General features: G+C 37.9%; 2 protein-coding genes and 1 non-coding gene across 3 annotated transcripts; 1 reads left to right on the top strand and 2 right to left on the bottom strand.

Moving 5' to 3' along the window:
* Nucleotides 1-7,879: 7,879 nt before the first annotated feature.
* On the bottom strand, nucleotides 7,880-10,258 carry ppdpfa (pancreatic progenitor cell differentiation and proliferation factor a). The gene is made up of 5 exons (XM_078254035.1): nucleotides 10,142-10,258; nucleotides 8,824-8,926; nucleotides 8,542-8,619; nucleotides 8,364-8,457; nucleotides 7,880-8,267 (listed from the first exon to the last, which is right to left on the bottom strand). Exons 2-5 carry the CDS (start codon nucleotides 8,876-8,878, stop codon nucleotides 8,135-8,137), a joined length of 360 nt encoding a protein of 119 aa, XP_078110161.1. The 5' UTR covers nucleotides 8,879-8,926; nucleotides 10,142-10,258; the 3' UTR covers nucleotides 7,880-8,134.
* Nucleotides 10,259-10,838: 580 nt separating this feature from the next.
* Nucleotides 10,839-10,910, top strand: trnae-cuc (transfer RNA glutamic acid (anticodon CUC)). Its single transcript has one exon. It is a non-coding gene; the product is annotated as a tRNA-Glu (tRNA).
* A 461-nt stretch (nucleotides 10,911-11,371) lies between these two features.
* Nucleotides 11,372-17,646, bottom strand: LOC144520357 (tumor protein D54-like). The gene is made up of 9 exons (XM_078254034.1): nucleotides 17,566-17,646; nucleotides 16,844-16,959; nucleotides 16,588-16,736; nucleotides 16,292-16,339; nucleotides 15,764-15,865; nucleotides 13,847-13,873; nucleotides 13,410-13,445; nucleotides 11,949-11,997; nucleotides 11,372-11,864 (listed from the first exon to the last, which is right to left on the bottom strand). The coding sequence occupies exons 1-9, from the start codon at nucleotides 17,576-17,578 to the stop codon at nucleotides 11,790-11,792; spliced, it is 615 nt and encodes a 204-aa protein (XP_078110160.1). The 5' UTR covers nucleotides 17,579-17,646; the 3' UTR covers nucleotides 11,372-11,789.
* Nucleotides 17,647-18,808: the final 1,162 nt, after the last annotated feature.

Genomic DNA, 18,808 nt, shown 5'->3' with positions numbered 1-18,808 from the left:
ATGAGCTATCTAACTGAGGCCTGGCTTCCTTTCTTTTATTTCTGTGTCAGTGTCAAATCAAAAAGAAAAGTCAAGTCAATGTTATTAATATAGCCCAATATCACAATCACAATTTTGCCTCAAGGGGCTTTATAATCTGTATACAGTTTATGACACCTCTGTCCTTTTCGACCCTCACTTCCAATTAGAAAACAACTCCCCAAACAATCTCTTTAAAAATGGAAGAAACCTCAGGAAGAGCAAGTGAGGAAGGATCCCTCTCCCAGGAAGGACAGCTGTGCAACAGATGTGGTGTGTACAGTCATTTAAAGTAGAGGTTTAACCACCGCAGTCTTAAAGCTAGCGGGAATAATGGCAGTCGTAAGAGACAAGTTGACAATATTCAGCATTGTAGGTCCAAGAAAACGCCAGAGATCTTTAAAAAGTTTAGCTGGTTGGAGGTCGAGGAGGCAGGAGGTTTTGAAGTTGACATCAGCTTAGAGAAAGTTTCAAGAGAGACTCAAAATATGTAAGGACAGATACTAACTGGGATTCAACATATGTACTGTACACCAGATGTTGCTGGAGATGAGAAACTCATTTTCTATTCAATCTTATTTATCTATTTATTTTTCTGCAAAAGAAATCTAAAAAACTCATGAGCCGCAAAGCAAAAGCTGCTAACAGTTGACTATTTTTGGGTACGTTTGACTACAGTGTCAAAGAGAAATCAAGGATTGTCTTTATTATTACTGATAAAATAGTCTGAATATAGTCTGCTTTGGCTGTGGACAGAGCATGCTTGTAATTTAATACTCATTAACTTCCAGTTTTGATTTATGCCATTATGCCAATCTCTTGCAGGCCTGCTTTCATCAGTAACGCACGGAATAGACCTCTTGACGGTTTAGTTTTTTGGTAGTAAGATGTGCAACTGAATCCAGAAGACTAGAAAGCTGTGTTAAAGTCACTGGTAACATTTTTTGATAGGTCCTGGTTTCAGACATGTAAACCAGTCATATCCAGGCCATGTTGAAGAATCAAATCATTATCAGTAAGGATTTGGTGGACAATGATCTGAATTGAAATGTGAGAGCCTTTTTAGGGCTGCAGCTTTCGTTAGTAGAGCTGCCAGTAGATTAGGTGTGTAGTAATTTGGACAAGATGCCTTATGTTATTGGATACTTTTAGTGGCAAACATTTTCAGCAAAGCGTTTTAGGAGTGAAGTTATTTGTCCACAAGAGGACAGCAGAAAGCTGTAGGAGAAAGTGATATGTACACAGAAAGCATTCAGACCTGGACCTGTCGCAGCCTTATGCGTATATCGTTTAAAGTCAAATATTCCACTCACTGCCCCCAAAATAACAAAGCAAAAACCGGAGTTTAGATTTTTTTGCAAATTTATTAAAACAGACAAAACTGAAATATCACATTGACATTCAAGTATGCTGCCACCAGCATCGTCCCTGTTGGGAAGGTATTGCAGAGGTGATAAGCAGTGCTTGAGGCCAAACCACAGGAACTTCCAAGCAGGCTTTCACCGAGGAGACGCTTCTGTCTGGCCACTCTGCAGTTGAGTGTTGCAGTGATGGTTGTTCTTCTGGAACTTTCTCCACACAAGATCTCTGGAGCTCAGTTAGAGTGACCATCAGGTTCTTTGTCACCTCTCTAACCAGGGACATCCTTCCCAGATTGCTCACTTCTAGGAAAAGTCCTGGGGTCTCGTTTATAAAACTGTGCGTAGGATCCTTACTATGTGTACGTACGCCCAAAAGCCCAAAATGGCGTACGGCAAAAAAAAGTCTGATTTATAAAACCGTGTGTACGCACACCTGTAAGCAAAGTTCCCTTTATAAATCAGAGATTACCTACAAGTGTGCGTACTTGAATCCGCCTCTTATTCCGACCTGTACACGCCCAATTTTAACCATAAATAGTCAATGCAAAGCACCTCTTGAATGCTGATCAGTGTATGAATGACACTTGCAGTTGTTAAACCGAATCATGATGACTGGCGGAGAAAAAGCAAAAAACTTCTCAGAGGTTCAGGAATTGCTGCAAATTGAATTATAATTTCGGCCTGTTCTTGTACAGTGTATAGAACCCGGATCTATAACTACATGTATTAATAATACGTCTGATATGTTACTGATAAAGTTGAAGATTATATATAATATTTATAAAAAAAAAAAAAACACGTTTTTTTAATTCAACAAGCAATTTGTTGTAATTTATCAAAATACAGAAAGCAGCAGAAAGGCACAAATTGTTGCAAGTAATATCCTTGTCGCATATTCAATAACGTTATCATATATTTCCCTCATATTGTGCAGGCCTAGTGTTTGCTGACGTTTTCAGAAATGGCCGAGGCCATGAAAGGACATTTTTCGGTAAGTCAGTATATTGTAATTTTGGTCGTATAGAATTATTCTTTGTAATTTTTAAAACATGTCTGAGGAAAATGTTGATATTCCCAACGACCTCATGGTTTTCCTCCGTCATTATGCCTAGAATATCCTGCATTATGTTACCCGCTCGCTAGCTTGCTAAATTGTTAGCCTCGGTTGGCTCCTAGACGCCAACAGTAACGTTAATGTTGCCGTTGTCTAGCAGCGGCGTTCTCACAACCTAACCACCTGAACGCACACATATTCCCATGTCGTTACCATGAGCTCACAAGTTCCATTTAGCAGTTTGGTCAACTCTGGTTGTTTTAAACATGCTATATAAATAAACTTGACTTGACATCTAAACCACGCCCGTAGCCCCGAAGCCTAGTCTGGATCAAGGGAAGTACATTTCCAAGATCACCCTCACCTTCCGCTCAATGTGTGTTGCCGTTCTCAAAATCCCTTCCCTACGAGAAACAACAACAAACTTCGAGCTAGCAAAAAAAAAAGTTTGAAAATAGAAAAAAGAAAATATTGACTTTGGCCTGCTGGAACACAGCGTCCATTTCCTCACATGAGTATCTGTTTTTGAAGCCAGCTGTAAATCTTCCCAGACCTATGAGCTCAGCCAAAAATATTTGACTTTGTGTATTCAGGTCCACTTCAGGATGAATTATAATAACTAGTGACCTGGTAAGAGAAAATTACGTTTAACCGCGTATCCAGCTAATTTAAATAGCTCACGTTGCTGTATTGTGTGAACAGTTAACTTCATTTAATATTCTATGTGGTGGGGGTTTTTTTTGCGGGGTGCAAATGTTCCACCAAAACTAGTTTCTTCCTGAGACCATTTTGCAGATACATCGCCGCTGAGTCCAGAGCTTAGCGCCACCCGTGACGATTGTGATTGGGATCTCCTGATGTTGCGAGAATCCAGCTGCCGTGCAAGGTAAGCAATACACAGGTTAATTATAAAACGGCATACAAAGGCAGTAATACAAATTTGTATGCCTGCCTCTAATGCTGCGTTCACACTGGTCGCGAAGCAAATATTTGCATTGCTTTAAACACGTGAGTTTGATCACGGGATGTGTGGGTTTTATTTGTGTTACTCATGTTACTTGCAAAGTCCATCCAAATCCATACAAATACACACAACATGCAAATGTAGTGAAAGAGAAAACTATGTATGGATTGAAAAAGTTATAAACAAAGTCTAGCATAAAGCATAGCCTAAATACAATTTTACAAGGTCTATTTCTCGTGCCATTTTAGAGCTTAGAGCAGGCCCAAAAAATCAAGCCCGACCCTACCCGAGCCCGTGCATGTTGTGTCCGAGCCCGGCCCGGCCCGACACATTAACTGTAATTATGAGCCCGATTTAAACCCGACAATTTTTTAATACGTGGGCTATTAAAACTGACGTTCTCAACTACAATTCCGAGTTGTTTGAACTACAGAAATCTGTTTAGAATGATCTTAATGAATAATGCAACAAGGACCAAGCATGCAAACTGCGTTATTTATTTATTCAGAATGGAATGGATCGCAAATGGATCCGAATGAAGAAACGTAAAAAAAAAAAAAACTAGACCCTAGCTTCCTCAGCCAAACACAGTAGGTAACACATCAAGGCCTAGAACCCTTTTTTTCTCGTGTTCCGACTGGACAAATTTGGGGATTATTAAGTTCCTCTGACCACAGTTCCTGTAACTCTTTCAGCTCCTACTTCAGGGCAGGGTCTTTTCCCTTTTCCGCATAGTGGTGGTTAGTATAATAACAAAAGGTCAGTTCCTATGGCCACTTGGCCAGTGTGAATGCAAATGGCAAAACTGGTTTTGGGGGAGTAGTAGAACTGTTTAGAAGTGGACTGTTCCTATAACTACGTTCCTGTAACTACTTGGTCAGAAAGAGGCTATAATTAAAGCCCTGGAACCATATAGGAGACTTTCTTGTCTCAATCACCTAATTAATACTGTCCTTCGCCACAGTCTGCATGCTGACGCACTGGCCGACAACAGTGCTGCAGATGGGGGAGACACGATGTAGCACAGTTTACCTCACACTCAAGTCAATGCAGGATATATAGCCTACCCAGAGCTACGGGAGAAGCTGGAGAGGGATAGCTTTCTCCCCACCATGATTAAAAAAACACAAATGCTTGATCAAGGGCCCGAGGATAGCGGCGGAAAATATCGGCTGCTAACTTTTTTTAAGCCTATGCTAATGTGAAGGTAAATTATTTTGCAGGTTTTGGGTCATAAGCCAAACCATTTCCAACTAATGATGGCACTACAGGAAGTTATTATAATTAATAAGTGGACATGAATACACAAAGTCAAATATTTTTGGCTGAGCTCATAGGTCTGCAAAGATTTACAGCTGGCTTCAAAAATAGATTATCATGTGATGAAATGGACACTGTGTTCCAGCAGATTAAAGTCAATATTCTCACACAGTGAAAACACAACAGCAGTGACCTTATTATTCTCTTATTTACATGTGTCTATAACATTTCCCAACTATACACTTTCAGAGACAGTTACAATGTTTGCTTGAAACATATTTTGAAAATACAGGTTATAATGATTTTGGTCTTTTAGTAGTAGTAGTAATGCAACACTGTAAAAATACTCAATTACAAGTAAAAGTCCTGCATTAAAATGTGCTTAAGTAAATTATTTGCAGAATGTATTAATATTATAAATATAAAAAATAAAATACAGAAAAATGCCCCCTGTGCATTATTATATATAATATAATTGGGTAATTTTTACTACTGGCTGCAGCTGTCAAATTAATGCAGCGGAGTAAAATACAATATTGCACTCTGAAATGGAGTGAAGTGGAAATAAAGTAGCATGAAATGAAAATACTATAATATAAGTAAGTACAAGGAGCTCAAACTTCAGTACCGTACTTAAGTAAATATAAAGAGTTACTTCCCCTCACTGCTACTCACTATTTTTATTTAGACAAAAGAGAGGCCATAGGGGGCTCACTGATCCAATCATTTGACCACGTCCCAATTTCTAGAATGAACATTTTGCACACATTTATTATGTAATGTTAATAATAACCTTTGTTAGACTTAATTTGTTGCTGTTCAACAAGCATAGTTATCACTTCATGTCCAGTTTAAAAAACAAACCAGTTTTGTAGGGATAATATTAACTAAAGTCACAGAAGTCCTTAAACAGTAACTGCAGTTACAATTTGTTCCAGACAAGAAATGCACATAAACAAGTGTGACCTGCGGAGATAATCGATCATGGTGAGACTTTGTGTTGACACTGAAAGTCCTTCAGTGACACGTGAACTTACAAAAGTTCAGCGGTTCACGCTGTCTGCTCATGCTGCTGATCAAATATAGATCTAAAACAGGATGACACCAGAGCTCCTGCCCAGTTTGAACCCTTTTACCTGAGAAGACAGACAGACAACATTACATTAGACATTGCACTTCGTCTGCTAATACTGAGAATTCACTGTTGTCTTTGCTTCCTCTTATCTGTGCAGTATAAACTTGTACAGTGTGTTTTGTTGGAGTCCGGGGGTTGGACTCTTCCTGGGCAGCACTGCGTCAAAGTCGTGGACCTGATGCCTTTGACCCAGATTCTTAAATTATCTTTGAGCTAATTCATGTGCAGGAATGTTGTTGGTGGCCAACATTTTCCACTGTGACAGCAGATCAAGGTTTAAAAGAAAAGACTCTAGCCTGAGGATAGTTTCATTGAGCACATTGCATTTCATGAGTTAATTGATAAGTTTCATTGATCACAAAGAAATATGATTCAAGATAAAGTTATTTTAATGTATATTCAACTCCACATTGTGAAGACCAATCATCCAATAAACTATCCAGAACTAATGTTTACCTTTATTTCTTCAAGGGTGAGTTTGCAAACAAACTGGAACTTTCTTATTAGGCCTTTTACATGAAAGACATTTTAACCAATCACAGTAGGAAAAACACAAATTAATGATGGCTGAATTCCATTTAGCTGCTTTGGTTTCAGGGTCTTGTGCATGCTAGCGTACTGTCACTGGGACACAACAGATATATTTTTGTAATTCAACTGTATAAATCCTGCTTCTTTCTGCAAGGTTAAGCAGCATCATGAAATATATTCACTCATGTTTTTCCCCTCTATCTAGTGCTTTTTTGGTCATTGCAACTGTGTTGTTTTGAGATAAACATTTTGGGATTCTTCACTGTGTTCTGTGAACATTGCACAGAGAAACGCAGAGTGTCCTCTGAGGTAATAAAAAAAAAAGCCCTGCATGCTGGGAAACTCACGTGTCAGATAAGTGACCCAGGAGTGAGTCTACTTGGCCAGGATCACGGGACATTTTTAGACCCAAGTGCTTCTCTGATACGCTGCTGGAAATAGTGCAGCTTAGGAGGGCAGGCATAAATGGGTAGAGGTCTGAAGACATGAATCATGTCTTTGGTCCTTTAAATGCCAAAACATTTGTCCAAGTATATTGCTGTAAATGCTGCACATACACTGGAACTATTTGACTCCCCTGTTTCAACAGAACAGTTATCTTACAACAGAACTGGTCTGTAACCAGTTTGTTCTATTCTTAGTCATCAGTGTGCACATTGCAAAATGTTCCCTATTACCTCATGGGAAAGTCCATTCAGAGAACCAGTGTATTGATCGATCCTTCTAACAGTTAGCAGTACTCTGTCATCACAGTAATTAGAATATGTTTAAGGTCCAAAATGATAATAAATTATATGAAGATTTGAAATTGGCTTTTACATGTGTTGCTCTGGCTTTGGAAACCTGGTCCTACTACAGTAATAGTAATAGTAGTAGTAATAATATTTGATGAATTAAGATTTTTTTCCCCCACTTTTATTTATTTCGGCACAGTGGTTAGTCCAAAAGTTTTCAACGCAACATGTTGCATTTCAATAAAAACACACGGAGGAGCATTAAAAGCTTTCCCCTTGCAGCATTTGTAAAGTTACCAGACTGAATCTCACACAACAATGTGCTTAGGCCTTTAACAAGTGTCTTTTAAAACAATGAGTATTTAAAAACAGCAGGTGGACTGCTTTATTGTGATGCCGTGCAGTTATTCTAGAAGGATGTGACAAACTCAGTAGCAGGTTTGTGCTGGCAGTAACTGGTAACTGACCAGTGATATGCTTTCAGAAACGTGTTGCATTAATGTAAAAGGGTTAGCTAACTTTGACTCCTGTTTCCTTATTCAGTTATACATTAACCTTTACTTTCCCAAAAGCTGTCAACCCACTTTCAAGCTAAGGTGTCGTTGCTAATCATATCAGCTACACAGATTAGTTTAGCAAGCAGGCTACAAAACAGCTGCTCTGCTGTGTGGATTACCTGAGGATAGGTGACAATAGCACTAGCAACAGCAGGATTTGAGGTTTATTATAATAATGAAAATATTATGCACATACTATATTTCTTTTGGCGGCCAGGTTAATAACAGCTGTGTGGGATCAATAAAATACATTGTGAATGCTGACTGCAAGTATTTTAGGCTATTTATTATTATTAACAGTGTAGTTACAAGAAAAATAAATGAAAAAACGTTTTACATACTTGGTCATGATAAAAATATACTATACATTCAGGCAAAAATAAAAAAAGCATTGACTAAGGTAACAAACACCACTGACATCATGATCTCCAGTGATGGACTATGTGATGAATGGCAGGCTGAGGGAGGTGAGAGGGGACGGCAGGTGGCAGAAAGGGGAGGCAGTAGCAGGGGGTGGAGTCTAGGAGGAAGTAGGTGAAGGGTTGGATGTTTCAGACTTTCCATTGTCACTGCTTTCACTGAGTCGTCTGTTCATAACCATTTCCCTGGCTATGCAGGTCACCTGGCCGTTAGCCACTGTGTAGGTTCCGTTCCTGTAACACGAGGAAAGGTTAGTTCTACGCCACAGAACCAACTGTAACTGCATCCTATTAACTTGGTTATGTATGTTCATATATTACAACACTCACTTTTGAGTGTCAGATCCATTCTGCATGCCGGGCTGGTTCGGTTTTGCCAAGAAAAATGAAGTCCACCAGTGGCCAGAATCTTGCCTGGGAAGTCCTGCAAAAAACACAATACATTTTTAGACAGGAGCTTAGTTTGGTACAGGGAAACTTTACTTTTTCACACTTTTTTTTTTTATACCTGGATGGTGTGGAATGACCTCCCCTGTGTACTCAGCACTGCCACAGGAGCTGTTGCTGGAGTTGGACCCAAGGCGCCCTGGAATAAAGAGATAAAGACACTTCTTTTTAGTGAAAAACTCGTATTTATATACACACTGTATATATCTTAATAAAAACAGGCTTCCACAGAAAGAATAAAAATACTGCTGTCAGATGCAGAATGAAAAACAATCAAAGATGCCATCTTGCGATTCACTGAATTGAATCCAATATAAATGCATAGAGGCCAAGTCTGACTCACTTCTATAGTAATCATTGGTGGCGATGAGGGAGCCAGTTGATGGAATTGCTGCCATTTTCTCCGACCTTAGGTGGAAAACGCCTCAAAGATAGAAAATGGAAACCTGGAGGAGAGACGAGGAAAATAGGTGGTTATAAATGAGAAACTTACTTCCGTTTTCACCATAATTTAATTTCCTTCAATTCTCCATCTTATTTAGTTTTATTTCTTTTGAAATGTGTGCGTATTGTTATAATGTTATGATTCTCTTGCTTTAAAAAGCACTACAGTACAAAGCGACTTCCCAGTCTTATGGATACATGAGGTGAGAAAGCACATCTAACATTGACAGCATTCACAGAACAGCAGGTCACTCAGGACCAATTTCAGTGTTGTTGTTTTTTGCTGCATACATTCATGTCCTCTGTGCTTCATTCCTATCCACATGTATTCACTGCAGAGTGATTAAGCAAAAGCAGCTGCTTCCTTGAATCTGGTTTCCTCATCACTCAAATAATTGGAGTGTGTGTCCACATGTCCTGATAAATCTAGATAGCTTAGTGATATAATGAGCTGGCTGCGTGGCCATGGAACTCACTGGCAAAGGATTGTGCCAGTGCTCTTGCCACAGAGGGTAGCCTATATTTGTATCGCTGGTAGACATCCAGCGCACTACTGTGCTCTGCCAAGGAATTACAGATGTCTCTGTCCAAATTTTTTAATGCAAAAGAAGCCACCAAAAGGACCTAGAATATATTCACGGTGCAACAAAAATGTGCAAGAATAAACATTTATTTATTTATTTTGTATGCATTTCATATTTTACATGTATTTCAGACTCTTAAAAGTAGAATATGTCATCAGCCTGAGAACCAGCTATTCTAGGCTTTAAAGCTTAACACCAGATGAGCAGCAGATGGCTTTGGGGATTTCAAGGAGCAGACAAAAACCCTGTGTGCACTTGATAGCTTAGATAAACACAGAAGCTGACACAAACGCAACACTTTTATACAACATCCAGAAGGCAATTTTACCTAGGCCTATTAACCAGTATTTAGGCTACTGCATGCACTTATAAAAACAGCCTAGGCCTATGTGGCCTTTCAGTTCATCAATTTTGTTTTTAAAAACACCTGAGTGAACTTAACCGGCAGGTATCCTCACTTAAGAACATTCCAGCACACTTATGCAAAAAGCTACCTTTGTATTTTGTAATGAATTGGTGTTGTTAGACAAATGTAAGACAAAACATTTACTTTATGCTTAAAACACAAGAGAATCACTTTAAATGTTACAAAACTTATTAAAACGTATTAGCCTACTTATTATTCTTACCTACCTTAAAGATTGTGATGCGGTTCTAAGGTGCGGATGGTTTGAAAAGGCGAGGTGCTAGTTGTTACAATGGCCCATTTGTGGATGAAGTCTCTGTGGCGACCGCTGTGGTCACTGCTGCTGTCGCTGACTCCGTTGACAGGAGAAGTACCGGCTTTTATAGGGTCTGGTCCGAGTGGCACGGGGCGGGGACTGTGGCAGCCCGAGGAGGATATGCTCTGCTGTTGTTCTGTTAAGGACGGGTACTGGGTGACATCAGACAAAAGGAGGCTTTGGAAAGGGTTTAGTTAACCAGATAATGTCAAAGACTGACGGACATAATCGTTAGCTTCGTATGACAGGTTAGCTTATTACGATAGCTGCTGAGTTTTAAGAGACACACTAACAGAGACAAATGTCATTTAATAAAGTGACATTTAAATCAGCAACATGGAACGGCTTAATACGACGTACGTATTTATGCGTTTAACTTTATTCTTCCAGCAACGTCACAAAACGTTGTTGTATGTCAGATAGGCTGCTGTGCTTAGTCCGTAAACTAACTAACATATTGTTTTGCAGGGGAAACAGGATCTGTTTTAACCATACACCCATAGATTTAACTCTCATATAGAAGGTTAGCTATCATATCAGTGTCATTTTACATTACACTCCACTCCTTTCACGTTTAAGAAATATATTCAGTTATCAATGTACGTCTTTCCCTGGTGGTCTAGTGGTTAGGATTCGGCGCTCTCACCGCCGCGGCCCGGGTTCGATTCCCGGTCAGGGAACGTGTCTTTTATTGCTTACCAGTTTGGTTTTAGTTTTTTACGACTTGTATTTTAACATGTCAAACGTGTAGAAACAATATCAATAATAGTTGCAATTGCACTAAATGTTGCACGCGATTACAATCAGATAACAGAAATGTAACTCTTATGTTGTTGTACTGCATATATAGTCCAACATTAGGTTTGGGAGATTCAGTGCTTTTTCTTCAGGGAGTATTAGCTTCTGATTGAAAAAAAAGTAGATTCAATGCAGTAGTTGGGACAGTTTCCATATCCTAAACAAAACAAAGCCTCTAGCGCCACCCAAAGGCTTGATATAGAATAAGGCCACCACTGACAGTAGCCTAGGCTTAAAGAGACATTTTCTCTCAAAAATGGCAGTATGAAATGTATTTAACAACACCAAATCTTAGTAAATTAAATGTATGTATGTATGTGACCATCAACGACACAAGACCACACACTATTCCATTGACTTTAATTTAAAAATCGTAAAGTACAAAAATACTTCTTGTTTGTGATATTCAGTTTTGTAAATGTCACAATTAATGCCAATGAATGCCTATTGCAAGTAAATAAACTTTTTTAAGATAATGGGTTTACTGCACTCACATGTCCAAGTACACAACTCTTAAATTGCATTTATCCAACATGCAGAAATATTACATATTCACATATTAAAAGACTATTTTACATTTAAAATAATTTTCCATTGCAACTTTAATGGATTCTATTAGTCATATTGTATTAATACAACAGTAGAACACAACAGTGAACAAATTCACACAGACAAGGGAGTAAAATAACATTATCTCATAACTTTACAAGGTATGAAATAAAAAAAAATATATTTTTTTTTATATGTGGGAAGGTTCTTTCTCATGTGCGTGAGGATCGTCTTTCAAACCCAGAGGTGTTTCCATTATCCATTGTCCTACTGCCACTCATCTTGTCCTGTGTGATCCAGACAGGAAACGCGTGATTAATACTCAATAATAAAAATCTACAAAGTAAGAACAGCTGTTTGGACAAACTCACCTTCACATTTCCGACCATTTCCTCAAAAGACTTGAACGTAGAGGAATGTCTACAAAATGTAAAGAGAAATATGAAGATAAATTACACAGAGCATATTTGACAAGCTGCTACTTTCATTCATGACTCATAACCAGTATGGAATTTCTAGAGTTTTTTTTTTTTTGCGTAATTCTGCGGCCGTGGATTCCGTGTGGCCCTGCTCATATCTAACTGAACATGAGCTCCATTTGTGTTTAAGCACACAAATACAACAGTCAGCAGTAAATATAGGAATGGCAGTGATGTTTTACCTCATAGTCGGCACACTCATGGTGTGGCTCAGGGTGCTGGGTGTCACATTGGAGAGGCAGAAGAGAGAATGGAGTATGGACATTATTAGTGGCAAGTGAAGTTTAAAACATCATACTCAGCAAAAGCATTATAGTACAAACCTTATAATTTAGTCATAATTTATATATCTTTTGGTAGGGCTCAGAAAAGAAATTATTTGCATTATTGATTAATCCATCACTTCATTTTATGATGTTAAAAAATGTCTTTCTCAATAGTGACCCTAAACATACTTGATTTAAGGGATATAAAACTGAGAAAATCACAAAACAATAAATGTTTAGTATTTATTTCACCCCCTACTTTTGTGTCATATACAGAAGATGCCATATTCATGTACTATCATACTACCACGCACGCACGCACGCGCACACACACACACACACACACACTTACCGTGGTGGGCTCGGAAGAGGCAGAGCTCTGTTGAGATAAAAACAGACACAGATAACGTCACACCAGCTTCTGTTTGCACATGGATGACAACAACAGACTTGTCAGCCACTGCTGCCCATGTCCAGATGTACCAGTGGGATTGGATTACAGTTGCTTACTGGCTGAACAAAAACACAAGATGGTGGCCTTCAAATTTAAAGTGATCCTCCAAAAATCTGTTTAAATTCACAACACTCATCCCCTGCAGACTTTTAAAAAAAATGGTGTCATCCTTCACAGAGCATCACACTTAACTTGAGTTTTTCCATTTTATGCTACTTTATTCTTTTAATAATTTCAGAGGGAAATATTGAACTTTTTACTCAATTCATTTTAAAGCTGTAGTTACTTTGCAGATTCAGATTATTAATCTAATATATTTAAACAAATAATGTTGAGAATATTAATTGTATTTAAGTATTTCTACACCGTGGTATAGGCCTCAGTACGTCCATCACTGCATGGATGCTTAAAGTGGTTCTTTTGAATTTGTGTTGTTTTCAGTGGGTTTCAATAATCCAGTTATAATAATTGCGCAAAATTCTGTTGAAAATTCCGTACAAAGTTTTGCGTAATTCTGCGGCCGTGGATTCCGTGTGGCCCTGCTCATATCTAACTGAACATGAGCTCCATTTGTGTTTAAGCACACAAATACAACAGTCAGCAGTAAATATAGGAATGGCAGTGATGTTTTACCTCATAGTCGGCACACTCATGGTGTGGCTCAGGGTGCTGGGTGTCACATTGGAGAGGCAGAAGAGAGAATGGAGTATGGACATTATTAGTGGCAAGTGAAGTTTAAAACATCATACTCAGCAAAAGCATTATAGTACAAACCTTATAATTTAGTCATAATTTATATATCTTTTGGTAGGGCTCAGAAAAGAAATTATTTGCATTATTGATTAATCCATCACTTCATTTTATGATGTTAAAAAATGTCTTTCTCAATAGTGACCCTAAACATACTTGATTTAAGGGATATAAAACTGAGAAAATCACAAAACAATAAATGTTTAGTATTTATTTCACCCCTACTTTTGTGTCATATACAGAAGATGCCATATTCATGTACTATCATACTACCACGCACGCACGCACGCGCACACACACACACACACACACACACTTACCGTGGTGGGCTCGGAAGAGGCAGAGCTCTGTTGAGATAAAAACAGACACAGATAACGTCACACCAGCTTCTGTTTGCACATGGATGACAACAACAGACTTGTCAGCCACTGCTGCCCATGTCCAGATGTACCAGTGGGATTGGATTACAGTTGCTTACTGGCTGAACAAAAACACAAGATGGTGGCCTTCAAATTTAAAGTGATCCTCCAAAAATCTGTTTAAATTCACAACACTCATCCCCTGCAGACTTTTAAAAAAAATGGTGTCATCCTTCACAGAGCATCACACTTAACTTGAGTTTTTCCATTTTATGCTACTTTATTCTTTTAATAATTTCAGAGGGAAATATTGAACTTTTTACTCAATTCATTTTAAAGCTGTAGTTACTTTGCAGATTCAGATTATTAATCTAATATATTTAAACAAATAATGTTGAGAATATTAATTGTATTTAAGTATTTCTACACCGTGGTATAGGCCTCAGTACGTCCATCACTGCATGGATGCTTAAAGTGGTTCTTTTGAATTTGTGTTGTTTTCAGTGGGTTTCAATAATCCAGTTATAATAATGAAGAGTGTTTTTTTTTTTTTTTACAGTGGATTAAGTATCAAAATGTCCACAGAATTTTCCTAAACTATTCCTGCTGTATGATCCATTATTCACCACGCTCTGTGATGAAGGAATTACAAACCGTTTACAGACACTTTTCAACCATAAAGTGGGTACATGTTTGATACTTAAAAGACTGATTTTGGGTGGAGAATCACTTACAAATGTGTCCTGCAATGATGAGTCAATGAGGGCTGACACCAAGTTTACAGCTTTAAAAGGCAGGCATTATTTGATTTTTTTTTCTTGCTGTAAACAATCCCATAAAATGACCAAAACAAACAATTAATTTGTTCTCAGTCTGTAGCTACAAGCCCACTAGGACAGAGTGTGCAGAATTAAAATTCTAAACAAAAACAGTGTATGTGTTCATGCTAATGAAGGAACATGTCACCTGGTGTGCGTCATTTACTGTATGTGTTTTTATAATTTTTTGGACACCAATGGAGCTCTATGGCACAGAGGAAAAAGCTATATATCAAGCTGTGGATACAAACATAATACTTGTTATTCGGATATATTTATTGTTGGTTTTACTCTTTTTATGGAATGTGTTGACCATTAAAAAAAAAAAAAAGATTATTCACTTTATCCCTTAAGTTATTTGTGTCATTTGTTAAAGATATAATATGAAACCTGAAATGATATATCCGTGCTTTATCTGAAATACGGTGGTTAAATGTTCAAAACCCTGTTGTGCTGTTGGCCCTGTCCAGCCATCTCACTGCATTTATTCATGACATTTATTGTCAGTTATTATAACTGAAAGTTATTATAGTGACTGTACTGTTCTTACATCTGCACTCATAATACATTAAACCAGTGTTTATTTCTGGTGCTGGGGTTTAGATGACAGAGTAGATCCAAGAAGACAGAGATAAAAAGAAAAGACAAAAACATAATTGGAAATAAAAGTACTTATGTTCTTATGTCTTAGGATATTTTTTAAATGTTTCATTTAATTAATTTGAAATAAGTTTTTCTTTTAGAGTCTGCCAACCTGTAACAGTGACCTCAATTTGCATTTTACAGCATCCTCCTGACATGTAGCCTACTTGTTGTGGCTCTCTGTTGGATATCTGCTGTCCATCTGCCTTCCTGAATTAGCTAAAGATAGCTTTTCCTACCAGGCATCTCAATTGTAGCTTCTGTATTATTAACATGCATAGTTTGGTGTTTTTATTATGAACTCAAGCCATTTTTTTTTATTGTTATGACTCATTACTCAACAACTAAATTTGCAAAATGATTACACTTTTTCTTTTCAGAAATTAAGTGACAAGACCTGGGCAAATCCTGAGAGTACCTCATCTGTGACAGTCTCCTGGTGATGGTAATGCCAATATTGGACATTGCAGAAGATGTCACCTGGCCTGCATGAGAGAGACCCTCCCGTGTCCTCATATATCTACAGGTAGAAAGAAGTAGCAGACGTCAGGATGTGAATGGATGTGACACTTACAGTACACACAGAGAGTACAAAGGTTGATATTCACACACGCTCACAACATAAATTAAGCAGTTAACAATAGGCTCATATACGTCAATGGCTATGATCCATGTGGCTGCAGAAGGCTGTTTCAAACAAACGCTTCAGGCTAGCCCTGCCTCGCAATACTACTGCTAATTATGCTAAGTCTGGCTGTAAGGCTATTAACAGAGCACCGATCCTATTTGACCTGAAAAATCCCATCACTTGTTTCTTAGAAGACAATCCTCTTTAACATGTGAGCACATAAAAAAAACATTGGGAAACCCCTGCGCTATAAAATGCAGTACTGTACAAGTGTTTTAGTTTTTCAGGATAGGCTGCAACATGATGACCAACACTTACATGTTGGAGTGACTGATGTCCTCCAAAGCGGCAGAGGCTCTGAGATATCTGAAACAAGAGCAGAACGTGCACAAGTTGACAGGTTATGACCCTGACTTAAGACAGAGAGCAAGACAGGCATCAGTGTGCTTTCCATGGTTATGTAACCAGGTCCGTCACAGCACAGGTTGGGTGTTTTAAGCCAGGTAAGACTACAGAGGTATGTAGTGGAGTTTTTAGCCATCCAACAGACCTTGCCTCACAATAAAAATGGCAGTTTAAATATGCAATGTTTATGAGGGTGCCAGTACACTTACGGGGCTGAGATCTGGACGTCTTGCCAGCCTTTGGACAGGTTTTGTTTGATGTTACTGAGCGGGCTCATACCAAGCTGCCTCTTGATGTCTGCGGCATATTTTTCTCTGACCAAAAGCACCTGCCGCAAGGTCTGAATTTCCTCCTCCACCTAGAAAAACACAAACAAGTTAAATCAATAGAGAGACAATAGTCAGCAGCAGATGCTGTTGAACATATTTACTTTTTGTGACTAATAACCTAAAAGAGCTGCATTACCTTTTCAAGTTCAAAACGTAGAGTGTCTATGTCCTCCTCGGTTAGATCTGAGGCTGAGCATCCATTTTCTGTTATCCTTGTGGAGAAGCTAATGGATGGTGAAGCCCCACCAAAACCTTACAAAGAAGCAAGGGCGAATAAATACTGTATATAGATAGATAGATAGATAGGAACACGTATATCACCAACATATAGGACACCCTAATATTACAGTGTGTGGGTAAATAAATATGAATATACATTTGTAGAGAAGTTATTGGATACAGTAGTCCCTCTGAAACCTCCCAGAGGCAAGGAGAAACTATTAGATAACCTAGTCATAAATATTCGATAGCTAGACATAGGCTATATCTTTAATTGTTGTGTACTTTTATATAACGTTATTGTCAAATAAATTAAAAACTGTAGTAGTTATATACCAGTAACAGATAGCACCTACAGTCGGTTTCATATTTTTTTGAGTCAACGCAATCGGAGCTGTCCTTAGTGCTGAACTTCACTCTGCTAACTGAACAGCTAACGTGACTTGTTGCTCACGGAGCTAAGCTAACGTTAGCTAGCGTCGACAGCAGCACACACACACACACACACACACACACACACACACACACACACACACACACACAATAACGTTAAACACGTTAGCTGCCGACTAAAACTAACCGAGATATTTGTGAAAATGAATTGCACGGTGCTATAAAACCAACATGAAATCGTTTTACCTGGTCGGTTCATCGCTGCCTCACTTTCACCACCGGAGTGTTTTGACTAGCTTAGCTACAAACAGCCTCTGTCACCATCCTATCAGGTCAACTCAGAGACGAACAGGAGGCGGGCACACAGGGGATCACTGAGCTATCATTGGACTGATGTTTACATGCGTGATGGTGTGCGATACCGTTGGCTAAGTATACATCCAGCATTCAAAATCTTACTTGGGTCATGTACAAAAGCACCAAAATAGACTTAGAATACCAAAAGTATACTTATTGTGCATAATGACCCAGTTAATTATTTTGCTTATTGCTTTTACCCTTATTTATTTGCATATTTTTATTTGTTTTTCATTTTGTCTTCTCTTTACTATGTTTTGTGTCTTTTGTCTTGTTTTGTTGTAATATTGCTTGGCCCCACTGTTTAGCTCTCTGTTGATATATTGATCTCTGAATATCCTGCTTTTTTAATTTTTAATTTTTTTTTTTTTACCTTGCTTCGTCTGTCATAGCACGTTGTAAACTCTGTTTTTAAAGGTGCTATATAAATAAAGTTATTAATTCAGAATAAATTTATTATTGCAGATTTTCTGGATTATTTTATTGCTGATATGCTGGGCTATTTTATGGATTGTATAGGATAGGCAAAAATAAAACTTGGGCTTCAGCTATTGATTGCATGAATTATATTGTATGAAATGAATCAGTGTAAACATGTATGATGTTTTTTGTCAGAAGCATATTCGGACAAATTGTTATGCTTTGTTCCTTATATGTAAATAACAAAAATAAAATATACTATTCATTCATACCTTTGTTCACTATTTCTCGTACTGTAATCTATAATATGGCATCATTTGTTATAAACTATTCATAAAAGTATGTAAAAACTACAATGTTTCCCTCTGACATGTAAGAAAAATAAAATAGCACAAATTAAAAGTATAGGTAAAGTAGTACTTCAAAAATGTACGTAACTAAAGTACTTGAACAAATGTACTTAGTTACATTCCACCACTGGCCAATACATCCAATATGAAAACTACAAGACAAAAAATGTTTCCTTTTTATGTAAGTAAGTTTTTTATGTTATCTTACATCTATTGAGATATAGAACTATAACAGTAGCCTCATACAGCAAGACAACTGGGTTAATAGTGAAAGGAGTCAAAAACATAGATTTAAATTGTCATTTATAATTCGCATCCCATAAGAGGTTGTTAAAATGAGAGACTTGTCTCCATCTGCTGGC

The sequence above is a fragment of the Sander vitreus genome, chromosome 7, assembly GCF_031162955.1.
Source record: "Sander vitreus isolate 19-12246 chromosome 7, sanVit1, whole genome shotgun sequence".
NCBI classification, from domain to species: Eukaryota; Metazoa; Chordata; class Actinopteri; order Perciformes; family Percidae; genus Sander; species Sander vitreus.
The sequence above is the reverse complement of the archived record's forward strand: the minus strand, read 5'-3'. Positions and strand labels throughout refer to the sequence as shown.

Excerpts from the sequence above, each read along its gene's own strand:
- LOC144520357 (XM_078254034.1), bottom strand. Across the intron at positions 16,737-16,843 it reads TACGTTTTGAACTTGAAAAG|GTGGAGGAGGAAATTCAGAC; the intron begins GTAATGCAGCTC and ends GTGTTTTTCTAG. Across the intron at positions 15,866-16,291 it reads GACATCAGTCACTCCAACAT|ATATATGAGGACACGGGAGG; the intron begins GTAAGTGTTGGT and ends TTCTACCTGTAG.
- ppdpfa (XM_078254035.1), bottom strand. The coding sequence starts at position 8,878 with ATGGCAGCAATTCCATCAACTGGCTCCCTCATCGCCACCAATGATTAC. Across the intron at positions 8,458-8,541 it reads GGTCATTCCACACCATCCAG|GACTTCCCAGGCAAGATTCT; the intron begins GTATAAAAAAAA and ends TGTTTTTTGCAG. Across the intron at positions 8,268-8,363 it reads AATGGATCTGACACTCAAAA|GAACGGAACCTACACAGTGG; the intron begins GTGAGTGTTGTA and ends CTCGTGTTACAG.